This window comes from Jaculus jaculus, chromosome 8 (genome assembly GCF_020740685.1).
Source record: "Jaculus jaculus isolate mJacJac1 chromosome 8, mJacJac1.mat.Y.cur, whole genome shotgun sequence".
NCBI classification, from domain to species: domain Eukaryota; kingdom Metazoa; phylum Chordata; class Mammalia; order Rodentia; family Dipodidae; genus Jaculus; species Jaculus jaculus.
The window spans coordinates 57,454,666-57,476,600 of NC_059109.1; the positions used below are offsets into that span (position 1 = coordinate 57,454,666).

The 21,935-nt window shown below is 46.4% G+C and overlaps 1 protein-coding gene and 1 pseudogene across 1 annotated transcript in view; both read left to right on the plus strand.

Annotated features, from left to right (window-relative positions):
• Pla2g4d (phospholipase A2 group IVD) overlaps positions 1 to 14,122 on the plus strand; it is a 28,785-nt gene extending 14,663 nt beyond the window's left edge. Inside the window, exons 13-20 of the mRNA XM_045156995.1 lie at positions 567 to 789; positions 8,854 to 8,971; positions 9,700 to 9,837; positions 10,002 to 10,106; positions 10,239 to 10,433; positions 10,720 to 10,886; positions 11,444 to 11,630; positions 13,896 to 14,122. Coding sequence (XP_045012930.1) covers positions 567 to 789; positions 8,854 to 8,971; positions 9,700 to 9,837; positions 10,002 to 10,106; positions 10,239 to 10,433; positions 10,720 to 10,886; positions 11,444 to 11,630; positions 13,896 to 14,122 — 1,360 coding nt within the window. The remainder of the gene's footprint in view (positions 1 to 566; positions 790 to 8,853; positions 8,972 to 9,699; positions 9,838 to 10,001; positions 10,107 to 10,238; positions 10,434 to 10,719; positions 10,887 to 11,443; positions 11,631 to 13,895) is intronic.
• A 4,611-nt stretch (positions 14,123 to 18,733) lies between these two features.
• Positions 18,734 to 20,845, plus strand: LOC101596823 (annotated as a pseudogene).
• Positions 20,846 to 21,935: the final 1,090 nt, after the last annotated feature.

The following is a 21,935-nucleotide window of genomic DNA, read 5'->3' on the forward strand; positions in this document are numbered from 1 at the left end:
TGTTGACAAGCGTTCTTAAATGGTATCAGGGCAGGCCCATGAAGGAGTAGGACCTAATGCTATCCAATATGGTAGTTATTTCCATATATAGCTACTGACCTCTTAAAATAAGACTAGTCCAAATTTAGATGTGTAATAAATATAAAATACACAGTGAATTTTGAAGACTTATCTTGGAAAATACAAATTATATCAATAATTTATATTGGTTGCCTATTGAAATGTTAACATGTGGATATGTTAAATTAAATATATATCTAAACTAAGTTTTACTACTTTTCTAGCTCATAGAAAATTTACAGTTACATGTGGGGTTGAGGATGTAACTCAGTGCTAGAGCCTAGCATGTATGAGGCCTTAGGTTTGATCCCCAGGGCAAACAAACTCATATATGGACCATTTCCTGTTGTTGCTGGACAGCCCTGGGCTACAAGAAAGCCCTGAGAGAGTTGTGCCACATAGCCTGAGCCCCAGCAGCAGGAGCCTCTCATGTAGGGAGAAGATGGAGTGTGGGAAGGAGTTGCTGAGCCCCAGCCTCTCACTGCCTTGTCCCTTTGTGCCCCCAGGACAATGGCCCACCTGTATGGGGACCCAGAATGGTCGCAGAGGGACCTCCAGGGACCAATCAGCCATGCCCGGAAGCACCTGGCCAAGAGTCTTCTGAGGGCTTTCTCGCCTGAGTGCCTGGCAAGCTACTGGCAGACGCTGAAGCAACGGGCAGAGCAAGGCCACTCCACGTCTGTGGCTGACCTGTGGGGGCTGGTGCTGGAGTCCAAGCTGCACGGGCAGGTACAGTCGCTGCAGGGGCATCTTCTGCATGTGAGAGGCTAGGGCTGGCCCTTACGTAATGTGGGGGCTGGGCTGGGGAGATGGCTCCACGGGGAAAGTGTTTTCTGTGCAAAGTACGAAGACTTGAGTTCAAATCCCTAGTACCCATGTCAAAGCGTGCTGTAACCCTAGCACTGGCTTGCTGAGCTCCAGCTTCAGTGAGAGGAAAACTATGGTAGAGAGCAGTTGAGGAAGACATCCAATCTCAACCTCGGGCCTTTCTCCACATGGCGTGTGCTTAAGTACACAGGCATGCCTACGTGCTCAAGTGCCAGCTTCATTTCACGAAGAGTTTATCTTTTGTCCAGTGTTTATTTATTATTTTTTTATTTTTATTTTTTAAATTTTATTTTGTTATTTTTGTTTTATTTATTTGAGAGAGACAGAGAGGGACAGAAAGAGGCAGATAGAGAGAGGGAGAGAGAATGGGCACGCCAGGGCCTCCAGCCACTGCAAACGAACTCCAGATGCGTGCGCCCCCTTGTGCATCTGGCTAACGTGGATCCTGGTGAGTCGAGCCTCGAACCGGGGCCCTTAGGCTTCACAGGCAAGCGCTTAACCACTAAGCCATCTCTCCAGTCCACCAGTTTATTTTTGACAGCTTTGTGTTAGAAGTCAGGAGGCTGTAGCTGTGTATATTTATTTCTAGCTTTTCTATTTCATGGCCTACATATCTGTGTTTTGTTGGAAGACCATGCTGTTTTGGTTGCTATGGCTCTGTAGTACAATTTGAGATCAATCACTGTGGACCTTCAGCGTGGTTCTTTTTGCTCAGCATTGCTTTGGCTTTGGGGGATCTTGTGGGCTTACATATGAACATGGGGATGATTTTCTAGTTATATGAAGGCTGCCACTGGCATTTTGATGGGGATTATTATTGGATCTGTAGATCACTTTTAGTGCTACAGGAATTTTTACAGCACAAATTCTTCTCATGAATGAACAACTACGCTGGTCTTCTTTCAAATTATTGTGGTTATACTTGGCCTTTTGCATTCATAATGCAATCAGTTAGTCAAAATTCATAATAAATGTTAGACCTTTGACTGAAATGGAATTAAGTTTACAAAACCAACATAGTTACTCAAAATATGCTTATTTATTGACATGGCCTATGTGTTCTTTGAGTCTACTGTTTAAATGTATATTCAGTTTTGAAGGTGCTGTGTTTTACTCACTGACTTGTCTGTCTGGTGGCAACAACCAATTGCCTTAGAAGGAGAAGCTTATTTTAATGGTTCATATAAGAAGGTAGTAGTTTGGGCTGGAGAGAGGGCTTAGCAGTTAAGGCACTTGCCTGAAAAGCCAAAGGATCCAGGTTCAATTTCTCAAGACCCACATAAGCCAGATGCACAAGGTGGTGCATGTGTCTGGAGTTTGTTTTGCAGTGGCTGGATGCCCTGGCATGCCCATTCTCTCTCTCTCCCTCCCTCTGCCTCTTTCTCTCAAATAAATAAATAAAATAAAACTTTTTTTTTTTTTTGGCTTATTGAGGTAGGGTCTCACTCTAGCTCAGGCAGACCTAGAATTCACTATGTAATCTCAGGGTGGCCTCAAACTCATGGTGATCCTCATACCTCTACTTCTCAAGTGCTGGGATTAAAGGGGTGCACCACCATGCCTGGTTCAAAGCTTTTTTGTTTTTTTAAAGAAGGTGGTAGTTTGATCTCAGCCATAAAGAAGACTTTACTATTTGATTCTCCAGTAATGACTTGTTGCATGTGCTTGTGTATGTGGTTCATTATATATATAAAATTCACCCCCCCCCCAAGGTAGGGTTTCACTCTAGCCCAGGCTGACCTGGAATTTACTATGTAAACTCAGGGTGGCCTCAAACTCATGGACATCCTCCTATCTCTGCCTCCCAAGTACTGGGATTAAAGGTGTACGCCACCACGCCTGGCTTTGTAGTACATTTTTTAAAAAAAATATTTATTTATTTGCATGCAGAGGGAGAGACAGACAGAAGAGAGACAGACAGACACACAAAGAGAATGGGTGCACCAGGGTCTCTAGCTATTGCCAACAAACTCCAGATGCATGTGTCATGTTATGTATCTGGTTTTACATGGGTACTGGGGAATTGAACCTGGGTCCTCAGGTTTTCCAGCAAGCACCTTAACTGCTGAGCCATCTCTCCAGCTCATCATAGTATATTTTTTGAAGACAGGGTCTCATGTAGTCCAGGCTGGCCTCCAACTCATTATGTAGGTGCAGCTGGCCATGAACTCTTGATTCTACTGTCTCCATTTCCTGAGTGCTGAGATCATAGAAGATATCACCACACCCAGTTTATAGCAATTAAAAAAATATTTTGTTTATTTATTTGCAAGCAGAGTGATACAGACACACAGAGAGAGAGAAAGAGAGAGAGAGAGAATGGGCACACCAGGGCCTCTAACCACTGCAGTTGAACTCCAGATGCATGTGCCATTTGGTGCATTTAGCTTTACATGGGCACAGGGGAATCAAACCTGGGTCGTTAGGTTTTGTAGGCAAGTGCCTTAACTGCTGAGCCATCTCTCTAGCCCCTATAATATATAAATAAATAAATATATATATTTATATATTTATATTTATTTATATATATATTATATATATACATCAAAAAACTAATATATATATACATATATATATATACACATATATATTAGTTTTTTGAGTTTTTTGATGTATATATATATATATATATATATATATATATATATATATGTATATATATATTAGTTTTTTGATGTACTGTCTCACTTTAGTTCAGGCTGACCTGAAATTCATTCTATAGTCTCAGGGTGGCCTCGAACTCACTGTGATCCTCTTACCTCTGCCTCCTGAGTGCTGGGATTAAAGGCATGTGCCACCATGCCCGGCACCTATAGTAATTTTTAAGAGAAAAATTTAGTTTCTCAGGACCAGGAAGGTGGTTCAATGGTTAAATGCACTTGCTTGCAAAGCCTGCTGGCATAGTTTCAATTTCTAAGCCACCCATAAGAGCTGGATGCAAAAAGTAGCACAGCCTTCTGGGGTTTGTTTGCAGTGGCAAGAAGCCCATGAGTGCCTCCCCCAACATAGGCAAATGAAAAAATTAAAAGCAAAAAAATAGTTGCCTATTGTTCGCAATAATAAAAAAATTCTTTTTTTGGGGGGGGTTGAAGAGATTCATTAGTGGTTAAGCGCTTGCCTGTGAAGCCTAAGGACCCCAGTTCAAGGCTCGGTTCCCCAGGACCCATGTTAGCCAGATGCACAAGGGGTCACACGTGTCTGTAGTTCGTTTGCAGTGGCTGGAGGCCCTGGCGCGCCCATTCTCTCTCTTTGCCTCTTTCTCTGTCTGTCACTCTCAAATAAATAAATAAACAAAAAAATTTTTAAAAATCTTTTTTTCAAGGTAGGGTCTGGCTCTAGCCTAGGCTAACCTGGTATTAGTTGTCTCATGCTGGCCTAGAATTCATAGCAATCCTCTTACTCAGCCTCCCAAGTGTTGGGACTAAAGGCGTGTGCTACTACGCTCAGCAAACAAAAATTCTTGTGGCTACTACTGAACCTCTATGATATTTTATTTTTATTTATTTATTTGAGAGAGTGAGATAGAGAAATAGGCACAGAGAGTGAGGGGGGGGGGAATGAATGGGTGCACCAGGGCCTCTAACCACTGCAAACGAACTCCAGATGCATGTGCCCCCTTGTGCATCTGGTTTACGTGAGTTCTGGAGAATTGAACCTGGGTCCTTTGGCTTTGCAGGCAAGCACCTTAACCACTAAACCATCCCTCCACCCCCCCTCCCTGCTATTTTAAAGTCTCATCTCAATATGAAATATTTTCACTGTATTTATTTATTTATTTTGTGGTGCCAAGGAGTGAACCTAGGATCTCATGCATACTAGCCAATCAATGGGCTTCATCCACACACACCCCTTTTTAATTTTTAAAAATATTTTTATTTATTTATTTATTTATGTATTTGAGAGATAGAGAGAGAATGGGTTTAATAGGGCTTCCAGCCACTGTAAATAAACTCCATATGCATGTGCCACCTTGTGCATCTAGCTTATGTGCGTTCTGGGGAGTTGAACTTGGATCCTTAGGTTTCTCAGGCAAGCATCTTAACTGCTAAGCTATTTCTCCAGCCCTCAATTTTTTTTTTTTTCCATTTTGAGACAGGGTTTTGCTAAGTTTTACCCAGGCTGGCCTTGATCTTGTGATCCTCAAACTAGGATTGCAGGCCTATGCCATGAGACCTCGCTAAGCTATTTTTTTGGAAAGATTTTTTTTTTCTTTTTCTTCTCAAGTTTTATTAACATCTTTCATGATTATAAAAAGTATACTGTGTTAACCCTTTCTCCTCCCAATTTTCCCTTTGAAATTCCATTCTCCATCATATCCCCTCCCCATCTCCATCAGTCTCTCTTTTATTTTGATGTCATGATCTTTTCCTCCTCTTATGATGGTCTTGTGTAGGTAGTGTCAGGCACTGTGAGGTCATGGATATCCAGGCCATGTTATATTCGGAGGGAGCACATTGTAAGGAGTCCTACCCTTCCTTTGGCTCTTACGTTCTTTCTGCCACCTCTTCCGCATTAGACCCTGAGCCTTGGAAGGTGTGATCAAGATGTTACTCAGTACTCCAGCCACTTCTTTCCAGCACCATGATACCTTCTGAGTCGTCCCAAGGTCACTGTCATCTGAAAAGAGAAGATTCTCTACCCAAAGTGAGAGTAGCATTAATGTAAGGGTAAGAATATTAAGAGAAGTGCTTACTGGGCAGTTTGATAAGCATAGTATAGACCTTCAGCCAGACATCAGCAGACTTGACACCCCTAGGGCTCATGACTACCCCTGTCTTAGGTTTTTATATCAGGGATGTATTCCCCCCCATAGAGCAGACCTCCAGTCCAATTAGAGGGAAGTTGGTTTCCACCATGATAGACATGCCACTATTGAAACTGTTGGCTCATTTGGCCTGGCTGGCCAAAAATAAGGCTTGCAGTGTCCACTGTTGAGTATCTTCACTGGTAGTAACTCTTTCTCATTGAACTGCATGTAGAATGGCTTTTTTCCACCTTTCTGTCAGCTGGTCTACATGGAGGAGGTTATCAGCTCAGTTCCAGCAGGATTTCTCAGTGGCCTTCAGCCCGAGTATGTGGAGTCTTCAGCAATAGGGTCTTATTCCTAAGGGCAAGGCAATGGCCTATAATGTTTTGGGAGCATCAGGGACCTCCCTGACCAGCAACTCCCTGGAGGAATCCCATCCCTGGCACTGAAAATTTTCTAGCAACAATCTATGCCTCCTAAGTGTTCCATTGTCTAAAACTGGAGGATTCCATATGACTTGTTTATATCCTCTTAGATTTTGATTAGCCCTCCCTCCACCTTTCCTTTACTCGATCTCTTCCCCTGACCTCACTTGGGGCCTTTTCACCTCCATTAATCTATTCTTCTACTTACATATATACAATACCAACCTATTAAGTACCCTCCTCCCTTCTTTTCCCTTCCCTTTATATCTCTTTTCTAGCTGACTAGCCTCAGCTACTGAGTTTTTTCCTTCTCACACAGAAGCCCAATCACTAGCAAAACAGCAAACACCATACATATCCAACCAGCTACAAACAGGATTGCTAAATAAAGACTGTGAGGGGGGAAGCTGCAGTTGATGGGTAATCCTTCCTTCCTATCACACAAATACATGTGTGAGGGTGTGTCCTCAGACACTGGCCCATCCATCCTCTCCTCCATCACACGTACACACAAGTGAGGGTGTGTCCTCAGACACTGGCCCATCCATCCTCTTTATCACACGTACACACAAGTGAGGGTGTGTCCTCAGACACTGGCTCATCCATCCTCTCCTCCATCACACATACACATGAGTGAGGGTGTGTCCTCACACACTGGCTCATCCATCCTCTCCTCCATCACACGTACACATGATGAGGGTGTGTCCTCAGACACTGGCCCATCCATCCTCTCCTCCATCACACGTACACATGATAAGGGTGTGTCCTCAGACACTGGCCCATCCATCCTCTCCTCCATCACACGTACACATGAGTGAGAGTATGTCCTCAGACACTGGCCCATTCATCCTCTTCTCTCATCACATGTACACAGAAGGAGGGTTTGTCCTCAGACACTCGCTTGTTCAGATAACATCATCTATAGCAGAGGCTTGTGTCCTAGCTGGGGATTTTTCTGATGATTCTCATAAGTCAAGTGATAGCCAGTTCCACTAAAGAGCTGGTAGAAGATGCCTCACTGACATTCACATGCAAGTGCTCTGTGGAGTCACAGGTGTGAGGGAGGCGAACAGATGCTGGGAATGCTATTCTTTTGCTATGGACATGGGAGGAGGCTCCTCTCTAGAGAGGCTAGGCTAGACTCCTGGGACACACACCTGATGGTCAGCAGAATAACCTGGAGGGATTTTTTTTTTTTTTTCTGGAGGGATGTTTTAAGAAGACAGATTTGCCAGGCATGGTCGAGCATGCCTTTAATCCCAGCACTTGGGAGGCTGAGGTAGGAGGATCTCCATGAGTTCAAGGCTACCCTAGACTCCCCAGTGAATTCCAGGTCAGCTGCGGCTAGAGGAAAACCCTACCTTTGAAAAAAAGAGACAGGTTCTAAAGGGATTTCTTTTTAAAAAATATTTTAAATCTATTTATTTATTTGTTTAGAGAGAGAGAATGTGGTCATCAGGGCCTCTTGCTACTGCAATCAAACTCCAGACACATACACCACTTTGTGCATCTGGTGTGGACACTATGGGATTGAAGTTGGATCCTTTGGCTCTGCCATCAAATGCCTTAACTGCTAAGCCATCTCTCCAGCCCATCTAAAGGGATTTCTGATAGGCTAATGCTCAGGAAATACCCAGAAATCTGTGCATTTAACCTGCTTTCTAAGCAAATCTGATGATGAGGATTAATATAAGTTGGGAATCCCTAGGATTGATCCTTCTATCTCAGACAGTCTAAGATAAGATGACACATTACTGGTACATATAGGCCTTGCTGCAGGAAAGGGCTCTTGCCCCTGGCACTTCTACTTTGCAGGAGCTCCCAAGGAGCCCAATGTGCATCTCAGACCTGGTATGGAATGAGACCTCAGAAACTCAGGGAGGTTCTGCAGAGTCTCCCCCTACATAGCAAGCCCCAGTCTTGCTAGCAAAGATAGGAAGATCTTAGAGTTTTACTGAAGAAAATCAGGAGCAGAATGCAGGTGTTGCAGTTGCTTCTCTGTAGCTGGGACAAACACCCAACCACAAGCAGCTTGTGGCAGGAAAGGGTTTATTTCAGGCTTACAGAGTCCAGGGAAGTTTCACCATGGTGAATGAAGCTGGCTCACTTCACATCCACAGCAGAGAGACAGAAGCCAGTCCCAGTAAGCACAAGAGCCTGAGCTCCAAGTGCTCTTGACATGCCTAGTAGGACTGGACTCATGACACAGCTCGAGCAGTGTTCTGCCTACTAGAGACTTAAGTAGGACGCTTAATCTTAATCAATAATCAATAATATTTTAAGCTATGGGGAACATACAATTACATTCAAACACCATGGTAGGAACAAATCACAGGGACAACCTCGTACCATTCAAAGCAAAAAAAGGGGGGATGTTAAGAGGGTGGCAAGGATATGAGGAAAGCATTTGAGAAGGGTTGAGCTTTGAACCACATTGCAGTGCTCCCTTGGCAGAATGCATGCTGCATGCTTACAGGGGATTGCTGTGTGTGTGTTCCCATTCCATTCCAGCCATAAACTGATAAAGACAGCCACCGAAGACATAAGATGGCGGTGAGGGCAGGCAAGGAGCTGCTGACATTGTAGAATTTGAGCATGGCCCTCCCTGGACACATGATAACCTGCTTATGGGGCTGGTCAGAATTGGCTACACACACTCCCCCATGCCCTCCAGATTGCCATGGATGAGCTGCCTCTCACTACCTACTGATACCCTACCACATCCCTGCCTTGTTGGGATTGCTTCCTTCAGGGTAGTCCACCTCACTTGGGTTCTCATGCCTCCCACCCCAGGTTATGGAGCAGAAGCTATCAGAGCAGAGAGCCACGCTGGAGCGAGGTCAGAACCCTCTGCCCCTCTACCTGAGCCTCAACGTCAAAGAGAACAGTCTGGACACTCTCCACTTTAAAGGTCTCATCCTTCCTCTCCACCCTGAAGCACCCTCCATCCTCTATACCAGAGTCCCCAGAGATTCAGTGTCCTCTTCACTCCATCCTCCAGCACACCCCATCCTCTGTACTGGACAGTCCTCAGAGATTCAATGTCCTCCCTACTCCACCTTCCAGAACCTTCCATCCTCTGTACTGGACAGTCCTTAGAGATTCAGTGTCCCCTCCACTCCATCCTTCAGCACACTCCATCCTCTGTACTGAACAGTACTCAGAGATTCAGTGTCCTCCCCATTCCACCTTCCAGAACCTTCCATCCTCTGTACTGGACAGTCCTCAGAGATTCAGTGTCCTCCCCACTCCACCCTCCAGAACCTTCCATCCTCTATACTGGACAGTCCTTAGAGATTCAGTGTCCCCTCCACTCCATCCTCCAGCACACTCCATCCTCTGTACTGAAGGGTCCCCAGAGATTCAGCATGGCAAATCTTTCACAGAATGCCCAACCTCTGGAAGGGTGGTGGTGTTGATGGGGCCAGGAGCCAGCCAGGGAACACTCTGTCTTTGCAAGTGGAGGTGGGGGTGTCAGAACATGTGGCCATGTGGGTGGAGATGGGCAGCCCAGGAATCTGCTTTCCTGATGTCTATAAGCCAGAGGCCTGTGGGGATCAGTGCCTCTGACCCTTGACAGAGGTAGGGTTCTTCCTGTCTCTCCCCTCACATCCCTCTTTCTCTTTCTCACCCCATTAGAATGGGTGGAGTTTTCTCCCTATGAGGTTGGATTCCTGAAATATGGAGGCTTCATCCCTCCTGAGCTCTTTGGCTCTGAGTTCTTCATGGGACGACTGATGAAGCAGCTTCCTGAGTCCCAGATCTGCTTTCTGGAAGGTGAGAGGTCAGGTGTCCTCCCTGGACATAACTCCTGGAGCTCGGGTCTGGGCAGAGCTTCGGAACAAGGGGCAGGTGGGCAATGAAGAAGAGCCATCACAGAAATGGCCCTAGCAGGGAAGCCCGGGTGGAGGTCCTAAGGGCTGACATCTCTTGGGGGTCAGGTATCTGGAGCAACATTTTCTCTGTGAACCTGACGGACACCTGGTATGAGCTCACTTCTGGGGAGACCTGGAAGCAATACATTGAGGGGAGGAAACAGAACTCAGGTAGGAGGGGTGATGAGGGGCTGGATGAGCCTGTTCCCCTTTAGAGGCTGGTGGAGGGAGGGTGACTGAGAGAAGGAAGGATGGACATTTCCAGGCCCCTTGTTGGAACAATGTTTGGTTCTCTGGCCACAGAGAAGCAGCCACCAGCCTCCTGGGGAACTTCCTCTTGCGTGGAGGCATCATGGCTACAGCCTGGAACGGCCCTGGCCCAGGCATTGAAGGGCATCCTGACTGGTAGACCACTCCACCAACGTAGTGCCAATTTCCTCCATGGCCTCCAGCTGCACCGGGACTACCGTGTCCAGAAAGACTTCTCCACCTGGGCAGGTAAAGGCTGTGGCCATATCTCCCCACAACAAGGCCAGGTTTCTGGGTGAGGATGGGCCATAGCTGTGGGCTAGCAGAAGCTTAGGGGGCTTTTACCACATCCACTTTTGGGTACAGTCTGGAGAAGACCCTATTGGGAGGTCTGGGACAAGGGCTGAGGAGGCATGTGCATTTGGAAAGTGACACTGTAAGTAAGAAAGGGACACGGAGGGGATATGGTTAGGGGGCTGGATAGGATGCCTACAGAAAGTGGGCTGCCTATGATTGCCACTGCCCCTCCCTTCAGAAGGCCAGGTGGACAGCAACCCCAGCCAGCTGACCCCCCAGGCCCCCCAGCTCTGCCTAGTGGATGCCGCCTACTTCATCAACAGCAGCTGTCCCTCCATGTTCCGACCGGGCCGCCGGGTGGACCTCATACTCTCCTTCAACTACTCCCAATCCTCCCCCTTTGAGGTGCCTCTGATTGTCCCCTGGGGATCCTAGAGCCTCTGTCCAGCCAGGCCAGCCTTCAAGGATGAGCAGCAGAGCCACTGTCCCTAAGGGAGGTAGAGGTGACAAGCTGTGACCCACAGTCCTGTCAGTGTCCTTAGTTAGGAAGGGCAAGGTGGGGCTGGAACCCTGGGTTTCCAGGACAGGTGAACAGGACCCTCTTAAAGGTAGAGCAGCTGGACAGAGAAGACCTTGGACATTTCCACAGCCAAACCCAGCCTCCTGTAAGAACCCTGCTGGTGGTAATGCCAGGGTGCACATGGGGGTTCCCTATGGAGACCCTCCAGGTCCTGGCACCCCATATGATGGAGCCATAGCAATATGGGGGACAGTGCTGAACCTGCACCCCACCTAAAGCTTTTAAGCACTGGGACCCTCAGATTCCCCTAGAAGCTTGTGCAGCTTAACTTGGCCTGGCTGTTGTTTTAATGTGAAGGGAGCAAGTGGGGCTGGAGCCCATCTGGCATTTTCTAGACCACAGATCTGAAATGACCTGGGTCTCTGGGTCTCGGCTTCACCAGGCACTGCAGCAGGCTGAGCAGTACTGTAGGGGCCAGGGTCTGCCCTTCCCCCACGTGGAGCTCAGCCCTGAGGACCAATGCCAGCCCAAGGAATGCCACCTCTTCTCAGACCCTGCCTGCCCAGAGGCGCCGGTCCTGCTGCACTTCCCGCTGGTCAATGCCTCCTTCAGGGACTACTCAGCCCCGGGTAAGGCAGCGTCCTCCCCACCAGCCAGCCTGCTTGTGGAAAAGCCTAAGGCTAGGCCTTGTGGTCTCTGGCTGATGGCCACATCGTGAAGTGCACTCACGTCACCGTGTCGCGTCCTCTTTATTATGACCCAGTGCTCCTCTGAGCTTACCCTCATGTGCCCACACACCCCTGCGCTCCTCTGGTTTGCATGGGGATTCAACATGCCTCTCTATCATTCCAAAGCCCCTTCTCGGGGAGCTGGGCCCCTCCTCAGGGCCCCCAAGTCTAAGCCCTCATCACATTTTCTCTTATCTTCTCATCCACGCACTTGTCAGAAGTTCGTCTCCTCTGGATAAGAAAAATGAATGCCTGCCTTGGTGCGTGAGCTCAGCTTTTTATTTTCTGTTATAATTCAAAATCATCCAGCTTTACTCTTGTGGTTTTTTTTTTTTTTTCTTTTCAGGCAAGGTCTAGCTATATAGCCTAGGCTAGATTCGTATTCCTTATGTAGCTCAGGCTGGCCTCAAACACATCGTACTGTATATGTCTCAGTCTAACCAAGTGCTAGACATATGTTCATCACCACGGCTTTCCTTTTTCTGTGTTCAGTACTGGGAATTGAACCTGCAAGCATGCTAAGCAAGCACTCTACCACTAAGCTACACCCTTAATTTTGAAGTTCAGTTTTGACTTTTTGTTGTTGTTTTTGAGGTAGGGTCTCACTCTAGGACAGACTGACCTGGAATTCACTAGGTAGTCTCAGGGTGGCCTCTCACTCACAGCGATCCTCCTACCTCTGCCTCTTGAGTGCTTGGATTAAAGGCATGCACCACCACGCCCAGCTCCAGCCTCACTTTTTATTTATTTATATATTTTTAAAATTTTAATTAGCATTTTCCATGATTATAAAAAATATCCCATGGAAATTCCCTCCCCCCCCTCCACTTTCCCCTTTGAAATTCCATTCTCCATCATATCCCCTCCCCATCTCAATCATTGTAATTACATATATACAGTACCAACCTATTAAGTACCCTCCTCCCTTCCTTTCTCTTCCCTTTATGTCTCCCTGTTAACTTACTCGCCTCTGCTACTAAGCATTTTCCTTCTCACTCAGAAGCCCAATCATCTGTAGTTCCAGCCTCACTTTTTAAAAAGCATATTTTATTTTTGGACAACTTTTATACATGCATATAATATATGTTGATCATACTCACCTCCCTTGTGACCCTTTTCTTGACCCTCCTCTCCATCCCCCTCCCCCCCATGGAACCCCTTCTTCCCAACTAGTCCATCTTCTACTGTGATGTCTCTGTGCGTGTCCCACTGAGTTTCATCAGGGTCACCTGCATGAGCATGGGTTATTTAGCAGAGCATAGGCAACTTAGCAGTGGCTACTCAACTGAATAAAAATGTCTCCCACTTGTCCATCCAGCTTTACTCTTTTTAAATTAATTTTTTTTTTTTTTTTTTTAGAGAGAGAGAGAGGGAGAATTGGCATGCCAGGGTCTTAGCCACTGCAATCGAACTCCAAATGCTTTTGTCAGCTTGTGGGCATGTGCAACCTTGCACTTGCCTCACCTTTGTGCAGCTGGCTAATGTGGGATCTGGAGAGTGGAACATGGGTCCTTAGGCTTTACAGGCAAGCACCTTACCTGCTAAGCCATCTCTCCAGCCCCCAGCTTTACTCTGGACATGTTCAGTCCACATCTTAGAATTCTAAGGAACATCCCCCTGTGTGGACTGGCTCTCTTAAAGCAAAATTCCCCTGGAATTTTGACTTAGAAATATGTTTGCTAGCCCAGTTGACTCCCTTATTCTGGGTGTTTCTATCTTCCTGGGAAGCAATACCATGGAGCTGCTGGAATATGGGAGGAGTGGCATGCTGGAGGGAATATGTGGGTGGGAAACTCCTCTTCAAAATCAAATCCTGTGGCTGGAGAGATGGTTTAATGGCTAAAACACTTGCCAGCAAAGCTAAAGGACCCAGGTTTGATTCCCCAGTACCTATGTGGTGCATGCATCTGGAGTTCGTTAGTACTGGCTAGAGGCCCTGACACACTCATTCTCCCTCTCTCTCTCTCTCTCTCTGATAAATAAATAAATAAAATATATTTTAAAAAGTTGTACCTTACCACCAACATTTGCATTTCAAGCCAAGGGGACAGCAAGGACTCCTTCCCTAGAGAACAACCTCTTCTGGGCCCTGCTGTAATTCTAAGTTCTGTTCAGCTGTGCAGGCCTCTAGGTCCTGTTCTTAACCATTCTCTTGCCCCTGGGCAGGTGTCCAGCGTAGTCTTGCAGAGCTCAAGGCTGGCCAAGTGAATCTCACTGGGGCCACCTCCCCCTACATCCTGTGCAATATGACCTACACGGAGGAAGACTTTGACAGTCTGTGGCAGCTCAGTGACTACAATGTGAGGAACAGCCAGGACACCATCCTGCAAGCCTTGAGGACTGTTCTGCAGCACAGGGCCCCAGAGGCCAAGTCATCACGGGTGCATGTGTGAGATTCTTCAGGGGCCCCTAAGGCCCTCAGGCCACCACACTCTGACCCTCCAGGAGCTGGGGGCTAAATTCGGGTTGCAGTGGGCACAGCCACAGTCCTGGGCTGCTCCTAGCCTGTGCCATTTCTGCAGCTGGTCTCTGCCCAGAGGGTTCCACCAAATGTTCACTATGTTCCTAGCTGGTTTGAGAGGATTTAAAAGACTCTTCATCAGGCTAGAGCATACAATAGCTGTCACACCACCCAAGCTTGTACAGAATGGATTTGTGGTGGCTTCAGGTAACTAGATTGTCTTCTCCTTTTTCTCCTCTGCCACTCAACAAGGTTTTTTGTTTGTTTGTAGGTAGGGTCTCACTCTAGCCCAGGACAACCTGGAATTCACTCTTTAGTCTCAGGGTGGCCTCGAACTCACAGCGATCTTCCTACCTCTGCCTCCCCAGTGCTGGAATTAAAGGCGTGCGCCACCACGCCTGGCTTGTGTTATTTTTTGAGAGATAGGACCTTATATGTTTCAATATAAAATCTTAGCATACAATATACAGATTTTTTCTCAGTATCATACTCTTTTGGTAATATTGCATATGGAATTATTTTCTTAAAGTCATTTTCAGATTGTTCATTGCTATTTTATGAAAATTCAATTTATTTTTGTGTTTTGATCTTGGAATCTGCAATCTTAAATTTCCTAGCCCAAACACTTTTTTTGTATGGATTCTTGAAAATATTCAATATCTAGATAGTGTCATCTACAAATAGAGATGGTTTTACTTCTTTTCTGATCTGAATGCTTTTTATTTTTCTGGCCTAATTGCCCTGAATAGAACTCCCAGCATCATATTAAATAATTGTGGTGAGAGCAGGCATACTTGTCTTGTTCCTGGCATGCAAGGAAAGCACTGAGTCTTTCACCAGTTAGTTGTAGGGTCTTCTTGCATGCTCTTTGTCAGATTGAAGAAGTTCTATTCTATCTCAGTTTGTGCTTTTTAATTATGAAAGGTTATTGAATTTTATCACTTTGGTGTGTCTATTGAGATAATCAAATGGATTGTCCTCTATTTTATTAATGTACTCTATACTCATCGATTTTGGAGAGAGGGAACTGTTAAATACCCTTGCATTCCTGGGATCAATTCTGCTTGACCGTGCCACATAATTCATCATGTGTATTGCTGACATACTTTGTACCATCTAAAACTGAAAGATGCATGTGTGCATGTACCACACCCACAGCCACCCATACACACACACCCTCTCTTTTCTGTGGCTGTCCTGGCCTCAGATAGGGGTCAAAGTGGGAGTTTTAGAATGGACCTTGGCTCAGAGGTTGCCTTCAGCTAATGTCTCCTCTCAAGATTTTTCTTCCTCCTGCCTCTTCTTGTTTGACTTTATTTTGAGTCTCCACTTGCCTCCTTTTATCATAAATTTGTTTTTCTTAACAACAGTACTTGCTATTGTGTTTTATTTTATGCCAAGTATTTTGTGTTATTTTTCTAGTTCTCACAGCTGTCTAACATGCTAGTTGATATGATCTCCATGTTTTCCATGGTGAAGTTCATGAGTGAGAGAAGAAAAGCAGCTCTTGCCGTCCAGTGCTGGGAGCCACCCTGGCACTGGCACTGAGCCAAGGTGTCCTCTGTGAACACAGCACTTTCACAGAACACCAGTGTCCCATGCAGTAGTGATGGAACACAATAGAAACAAGACCACTAAAATATGTCTCAGCATGGACCAAATCAAGATCGCTGAGAAACCACATGACTGGCTCATGCGAGCCTCTCCTGGTTCCCATGCGGCAGCGGCTGCTTTATCATTCATTCCTTTCTGCCCTGTCCCACTCCCCACCTCTTAGATTTGACAATTGTCCCTACTGCCTGACAGCACCCAATCCAAGACAATCCTTTGCTACCTTGACCAGCCCCTTAAATCACCTCTCACAAGCCCAAATCCTTAATCAACTCCCACCACCCACGCACCAGGTCCCCTGTGTGCAGGCTCCTTAGATACAGCTGCTGCCAATTTGTCAATTACCAGAGATGTTCCTGGGGGTTGTTGGCTGGTGGGCATCTGTGGGTTAAGCAACTTCCTTGAGATCACTAAACTCAGCTGGACATGGTAGCACACATCTCTAATCCCAGCACTCAGGAATCTGAGACAGAAGGATTGCAAGTTCAAGGGCAGCTTGGGCTAAGTAGCAAGAGTTTGCCTAAAAAGAAAAAAAAAAAAAAAAAAAACACCTAAACAAACAAACAAAATCACTAAATTCACAAATGGCAAAGGCAGATCTTGAATTTCATACTAGTACCCAGGCCTTTCTAAAAAAATATATTTTATTTATTTGCAAGTGGGGGTGGAGAATGGACACACTAGGGCCTATTGCTGCTGCAAACAAACTCCAGATGCATGCACCACTTTTGAGTGTATGGCTTTATTTGTGCATGAAGAATCAAATCCAAGCCAGCAGACTTTGCAAGTAAGTAAGTATCTTTAACCACTGGGCCATCTCCCTAACTCCCCTTTGAAAAATTTTTTTATTGACAATTACCATAAATATAGGCAATATGTCATGATTATTGTTTTAAGCAAGGAATCACCCAAGCCCAAGCTAACCTAGAACATACTCTGTAATTCCAGCTGGCCTTGAACTCACGATGCTCCTCCTACCTCAGCCTGCCCAGTGCTGGGATTAAAGGTGTGAGCCACCACACTGGGCAGTACCCACCCTTTCAAGCACTATTCTCTGGGCACTCCGTCTGCAGCACACCCTATTTGTGGAGAACTGACCTCATCCAAGGAGGATCTTGCCTTGACCACTGGGAGTTGATCTAGGCCCTGCAAAATCCTTTTTGTCAGGAGTATCTTTGTTTCCTGGGGTCCTTGATCTTGAACCTGCTGAAGGAATTGGAGACTGAAAGTACTAGGCTGACCTCCAGGGGGCGCAAGAGACAATCGCATGGCAGTACCTGACTGGTCCCCAGACTGCAAGGCCAAGCTCACCTTCCCCAGCTGATGATGACTTGTGTGCATTGTCCCGTATTCGGCCATCCACAGTGGCACGGGAGAGGGCCTCAGAGCCCCGTCTCTGAAGCTCTCCGGATTCTAACCAAGACAACTTCCCTCAGATGATTTTGTGTCTTTTCACTTACAAACCCGTCCCGAGAGGTGGGCGCTGTGCTGAAGCTCCGCTGTCTTGTGAGTCATTCTCGCAGTTCAGGTGGCTAATATGTAGCCAGTTGGTCCAAAACGCACCGTGGACTGAAATGAAGGCACTGCGGGACTGTTCCCGTAGGCTGCGCGGCTTGCGGTCCTGTGGCAGGCGTCGGGGAACACTGGGCAGGCTGCAGGGCCATGTCGTTGGCTCGGGTGTGTGAATCCCAGGGCTCCCCAGCTCTCAAGAGTTAGACGAGGGCTGGAGAGAGGACTTAGTGGTTAAGGCACTTGCGTGTGAAGCCTAAGAACCCACGTTCGATCTTTCTCCATACTCCACGAAGTCAGATGCACAAAGGTGATGCAAGCGCAAGGTCGCACATGTGCACTAGGGGAGCCAGTGTCTGGAGTTGGATTGCAATGGCTGAAGCCCTGGCATGCCAATTCTGTCTGTCTTTCTCTTTCTCTCTCGTCAAAAAATGAACAATGTGAGCTAGAGAGATGGCTCAGTGGCTTAAGGCACATGCCTGCAAAACCTAAGGACCCATTCGATTCCCCAGTACCCACATAAAGCCATATGCACAAGGTGGGGCATACATTTGGAGTTCATTTGCAATGTCTAGAGGTCCTGGTGCACCCATTCACTATCTCTCTTTTCTCTCTGTCCTTGCAAATACATAAATATTTTTTAAAAAATTAACAATGTGGGCTGGAGAGATGGCTTACCTGTTAAGGTGTTTGCCTGCAAAGTCTATGTATCCAGGTTTGATTCCCCAGTACCCACATAAGCCAGATGTGCTAGGTGGTGCATGCATCTGGAGTGGTGGAGTCCTTGGCACACCTACTCTCTTCTCCCTCTCTCTCCCTCTTCTCCCCTCAAATAAAACATAAAATAAAAATGCAACGATATATAGAACCAGAGTGAATAATATGAAAACAATTACTTGATAAAATTCCACATATCTCAGAATTTATCCAAAGGGATTAAGTAAGGGTATTTATTTAACCTGATGTATAATATCTGTGACAGTAAACATGTCAGTGTTAAACCACAGTATTCTGGACATTTTTCTGAAGAGGCTTTTTTTTTTTTTTTACAAAAAAGCTTAACCTTGAAATTAATAGACTCTAAGCCAGGCTGGTGGCACATTGGCACATCCTAGCACCCATGAGGCTGAGGTAGGAGGGCCGCTGTGAGTCTGAGGTCAGCCTGGGTTAGAGTGAGACCCTGCTTCAGAAAAAGAAAAAGAAGAAGTAGAAAAGGAAGAAGGGAGGGAGGGGGAGGGAGAGAGGGAAGAAGGCAGAAATAAGTAGAGTCTGGACACACAGATTGCTTTCTACAGCACAAGTGGGACTCATCCCATCACTTGAAGGCCTTAATAGAACAAACAGACTGGCCTCCTCTGGCAAGGAGGAACTTGGTGGGAGCTCCGTGCGGGCTTGGGAGGCCCGCATTAAATGGAAGAAGAACATGTCCCTGTACAGTGACCTGGGAGTGACACCAGCGACTCCAAGACTGAAGGCCGGTCTAAAAACTTCAAGCTCCTGCGGTCCCAGCTGCAGCTGAAGAAGGCGGCTCTCACCCAGGCCAAGAGCCAAAGGACAGAACAAAGTACAGTCCTTGCCCCAGTCATTGACCTAAAGCCAGGTGGCTCCTCAGATGACCGGCAGACTGTGGACACACCCCCACACGTAGCAGGGGGCTGAAGGACTCTGTTCCCTGTGGGCTTTCTGCAGGGGAAGTTCTGATTCCCTCGGCTGATGAGTATGATCCTATGTTTCCTGATTATGAGAAAGTCGTGACACGCCAACGAGAAGAGCGGGAGCCAGAAAGGCAGAAGGAAATAGAAGGGAAAAGAGGCGTAAAGACAGGCATGAAGCTAGCGGATTTTCTTTCTTTTTTTTTTTTAATTTCTTTTTTCTTTCTCAATTTTTATTAACATTTTCCATGAGTATAAAAAGTATCCCATGGTAATACCCTCCCCCCCTCCCCTTTGAAATTCCATTCTCCATCATATTCCCTCCCATCTCAATCAGTCTCTCTTTTATTTTGATGTCATGATCTTTTCCTCCTCTTATGATGGTCTTGTGTAGGTAGTGTCAGGCACTGTGAGGTCATGGATATCCAGGCCATTTTATGTCTGCAGGGAGCATGTTGTACAGAGTCCTACCCTTCCTTTGGCTCTTACATTCTTTCCGCCACCTCTTCTGCATTAGACCCCGAGCCTTGGAAGGTGTGATCAAGATGTTAGTCAGTACTCCAGTCACTTCTTTCCAGCACTATGATACCTTCTGAGTCGTCTCAAAATCAATGCCATCTGAAAAGAGAAGATTCTCTACCCAAAGTGAGAGTAGCATTAATATAAGGGTATAAATATTAAGAGAAGTGCTTACTGGGCAGTTTGATAAGCATAGTATATACATTTAGCCAGACAGCAGCAGATGTTACACCCCTAGGGCTCATGACTACCCCTGTTTGAAGTTTTCAGTATCAGGGATGTGTTTCCCCCCATGGAGCAGGCCTCTAGTCCAATTGGAGGGCAGCTGGTTTCCACCATGACAGACGTGCCACTAATGCCCCCGTTGGCTCATTTGGGCTGGTTGGCCAGTTATAAGGCTTGCAGTGTCCACTGTTGAGTATCTTCACTGGTGGTATCTCTTTTTCCTATTGGACTACATGTAGAATGTCTTCTTCCAGCTTTCTGTCAGCTGGTCTACATGGAGGAGGTTATCAGCTCAGTTCCAGCAGGATTTCTCAGTGGCCTTGCAGCCCAAGTATGTGAAGTCTTCAGCAATAACCTAGTGGATTTTCAAGGAGACCAGACCCTGATCTGATGAAGATGAAGATGAAGACTATGAGTGAGAGAGAAGGAAAAGAAGTATGGGAGGAGCTGCCATCCCCCACCTATGTCTCTTGTAGAGAAAGACAAGGAGCTGCCCCGTGATTTCCCCTATGAAGAAGACTCAAGACCTCGATCACAGTCTTCTAAAGCTGCTATTCCTCCACCGGCGTATGAGGAACCTGATAGACCACAATGCCCAACTGGGCCCAGCAACTTGTTCCTGGCTAACATGGGCACAAGGTCATGCGGAAATACGGCTCGGGAACTCAGGGCCTGGGCAAGCGTGAGCGGGGGCTGAGCGCAGCTCTGTTGGTGGAGACGACCAGCAAGTGGGTGGCAAGGTCATTGTGGGCAGCGCTGCAGAGAAGGGTGAGTCTCAGGATGCATCCAAGAAGTCAGATTAAATCCACTAACTGACATACTGAAGTGTCCTACGAACGTGGTCCTGCTAAGGATCATGGTTGGTGCTGGAGAGGTAGATGAAGACTTGGAAGTTGAAACAAAGGAGGAACATGAAAAATATGGCAAAATTGGAAAATGTGTGATATTTGAAATTCCTGGCACCCCTGATGATGAAGCAGTACGGATATTTTTAGAATTTGAGAGAGTTGAGTCAGCAGTGAAAGCTGCTGTGGATCTGAACGGGAGGTATTTTGGTGGACGGATGGTAAAAGCATGTTTCTACAATTTGGATAAATTCAGGGTCTTGGATTTGGCAGAGCAAGTTTGATTTTAAGAACTAGAGCTATCTCTGATTCTAATGAACTGCACACTGAACAGTGGAAGAGGCATCAGCCTTCCTGGCTGTTGGATACTGAGAGACTCTTGGATGGACTTTAAGATATATGTTGATTGATCCCTTTTTTATTTTGTGGATTTTTAAATATAGTATAAAAATCCTTAAAAAAAGGGGGGGGGGTTTGAGGAGATGGCTTAGTGGTTAAGCGCTTGCCTATGAAGCCTAAGAACCCTGGTTCAAGGCACGATTCCCCAGGACCCATGTTAGCCAGATGCACAAGGGGGCTCACGCATCTGGAGTTCGTTTGCAGTGGCTGGAAGCCCTGGCGTGCCCATTCTCTCTCTCTCTCTCTCTCTTCCTCTGCCTCTTTCTCTCTCTGTCTGTTACTGTCAAATAAATAAAGAAAAAAATTAAAAAAAAAAAAAAAAAAGAAGGAACTTGGCCAGTAGGCTGCCTTTGGACTCTCACAGTGTGGTGGTTTGATTCAGGTGTTCCTCATAGACTTAGGTGTTCTGAATGCTAAGTTCCCAGCTGATGGAAATTTGAGAATTAATGCCTCCTGGAGGCAGTGTGTTGTTGGGGGCAGGCTTATGGGTGTTATAGCCAGTGTCCCTTTGCCAGTGTTTGGCACAGTCTCCTGTTGCTGTTGTCTACCTTATCTTGTCCAGGGGGTGATGTCCATCCTCTGCTCATGCCATTGTTTTCCCCTGCCATCATGGAGCTTCCCCTCAAGTCTGTAAGCCAAAATAAACCCTTTTTCCTCAAAGCTGCTCTTGGTCAGGTGGTTTCTGCCAGCAATGTGAACCTGACTGCAACACATAGCAAGTCTTCCCTGTGAATCTGAGCCTACTCCACAGATTTTGGACTCACCAAGCTTCCTCAACTTTCAAAAACTTTGCTGATTTTTTTTTCCTATCTCTGTTTCTCTCAATATTTCTCTCTCTCTCTCTCTCTCTTTTTCAAGGTAAGGTTTCACTCTAGCCCAGTCTGACCTGGAATTCACTATGTGGTCTCAGGGTGGCCTCGAACTCATGGCGATCCTCCTACCTCTGCCTCCCAAGTGGCGCCATCACACCCAGCAATATTTGTCT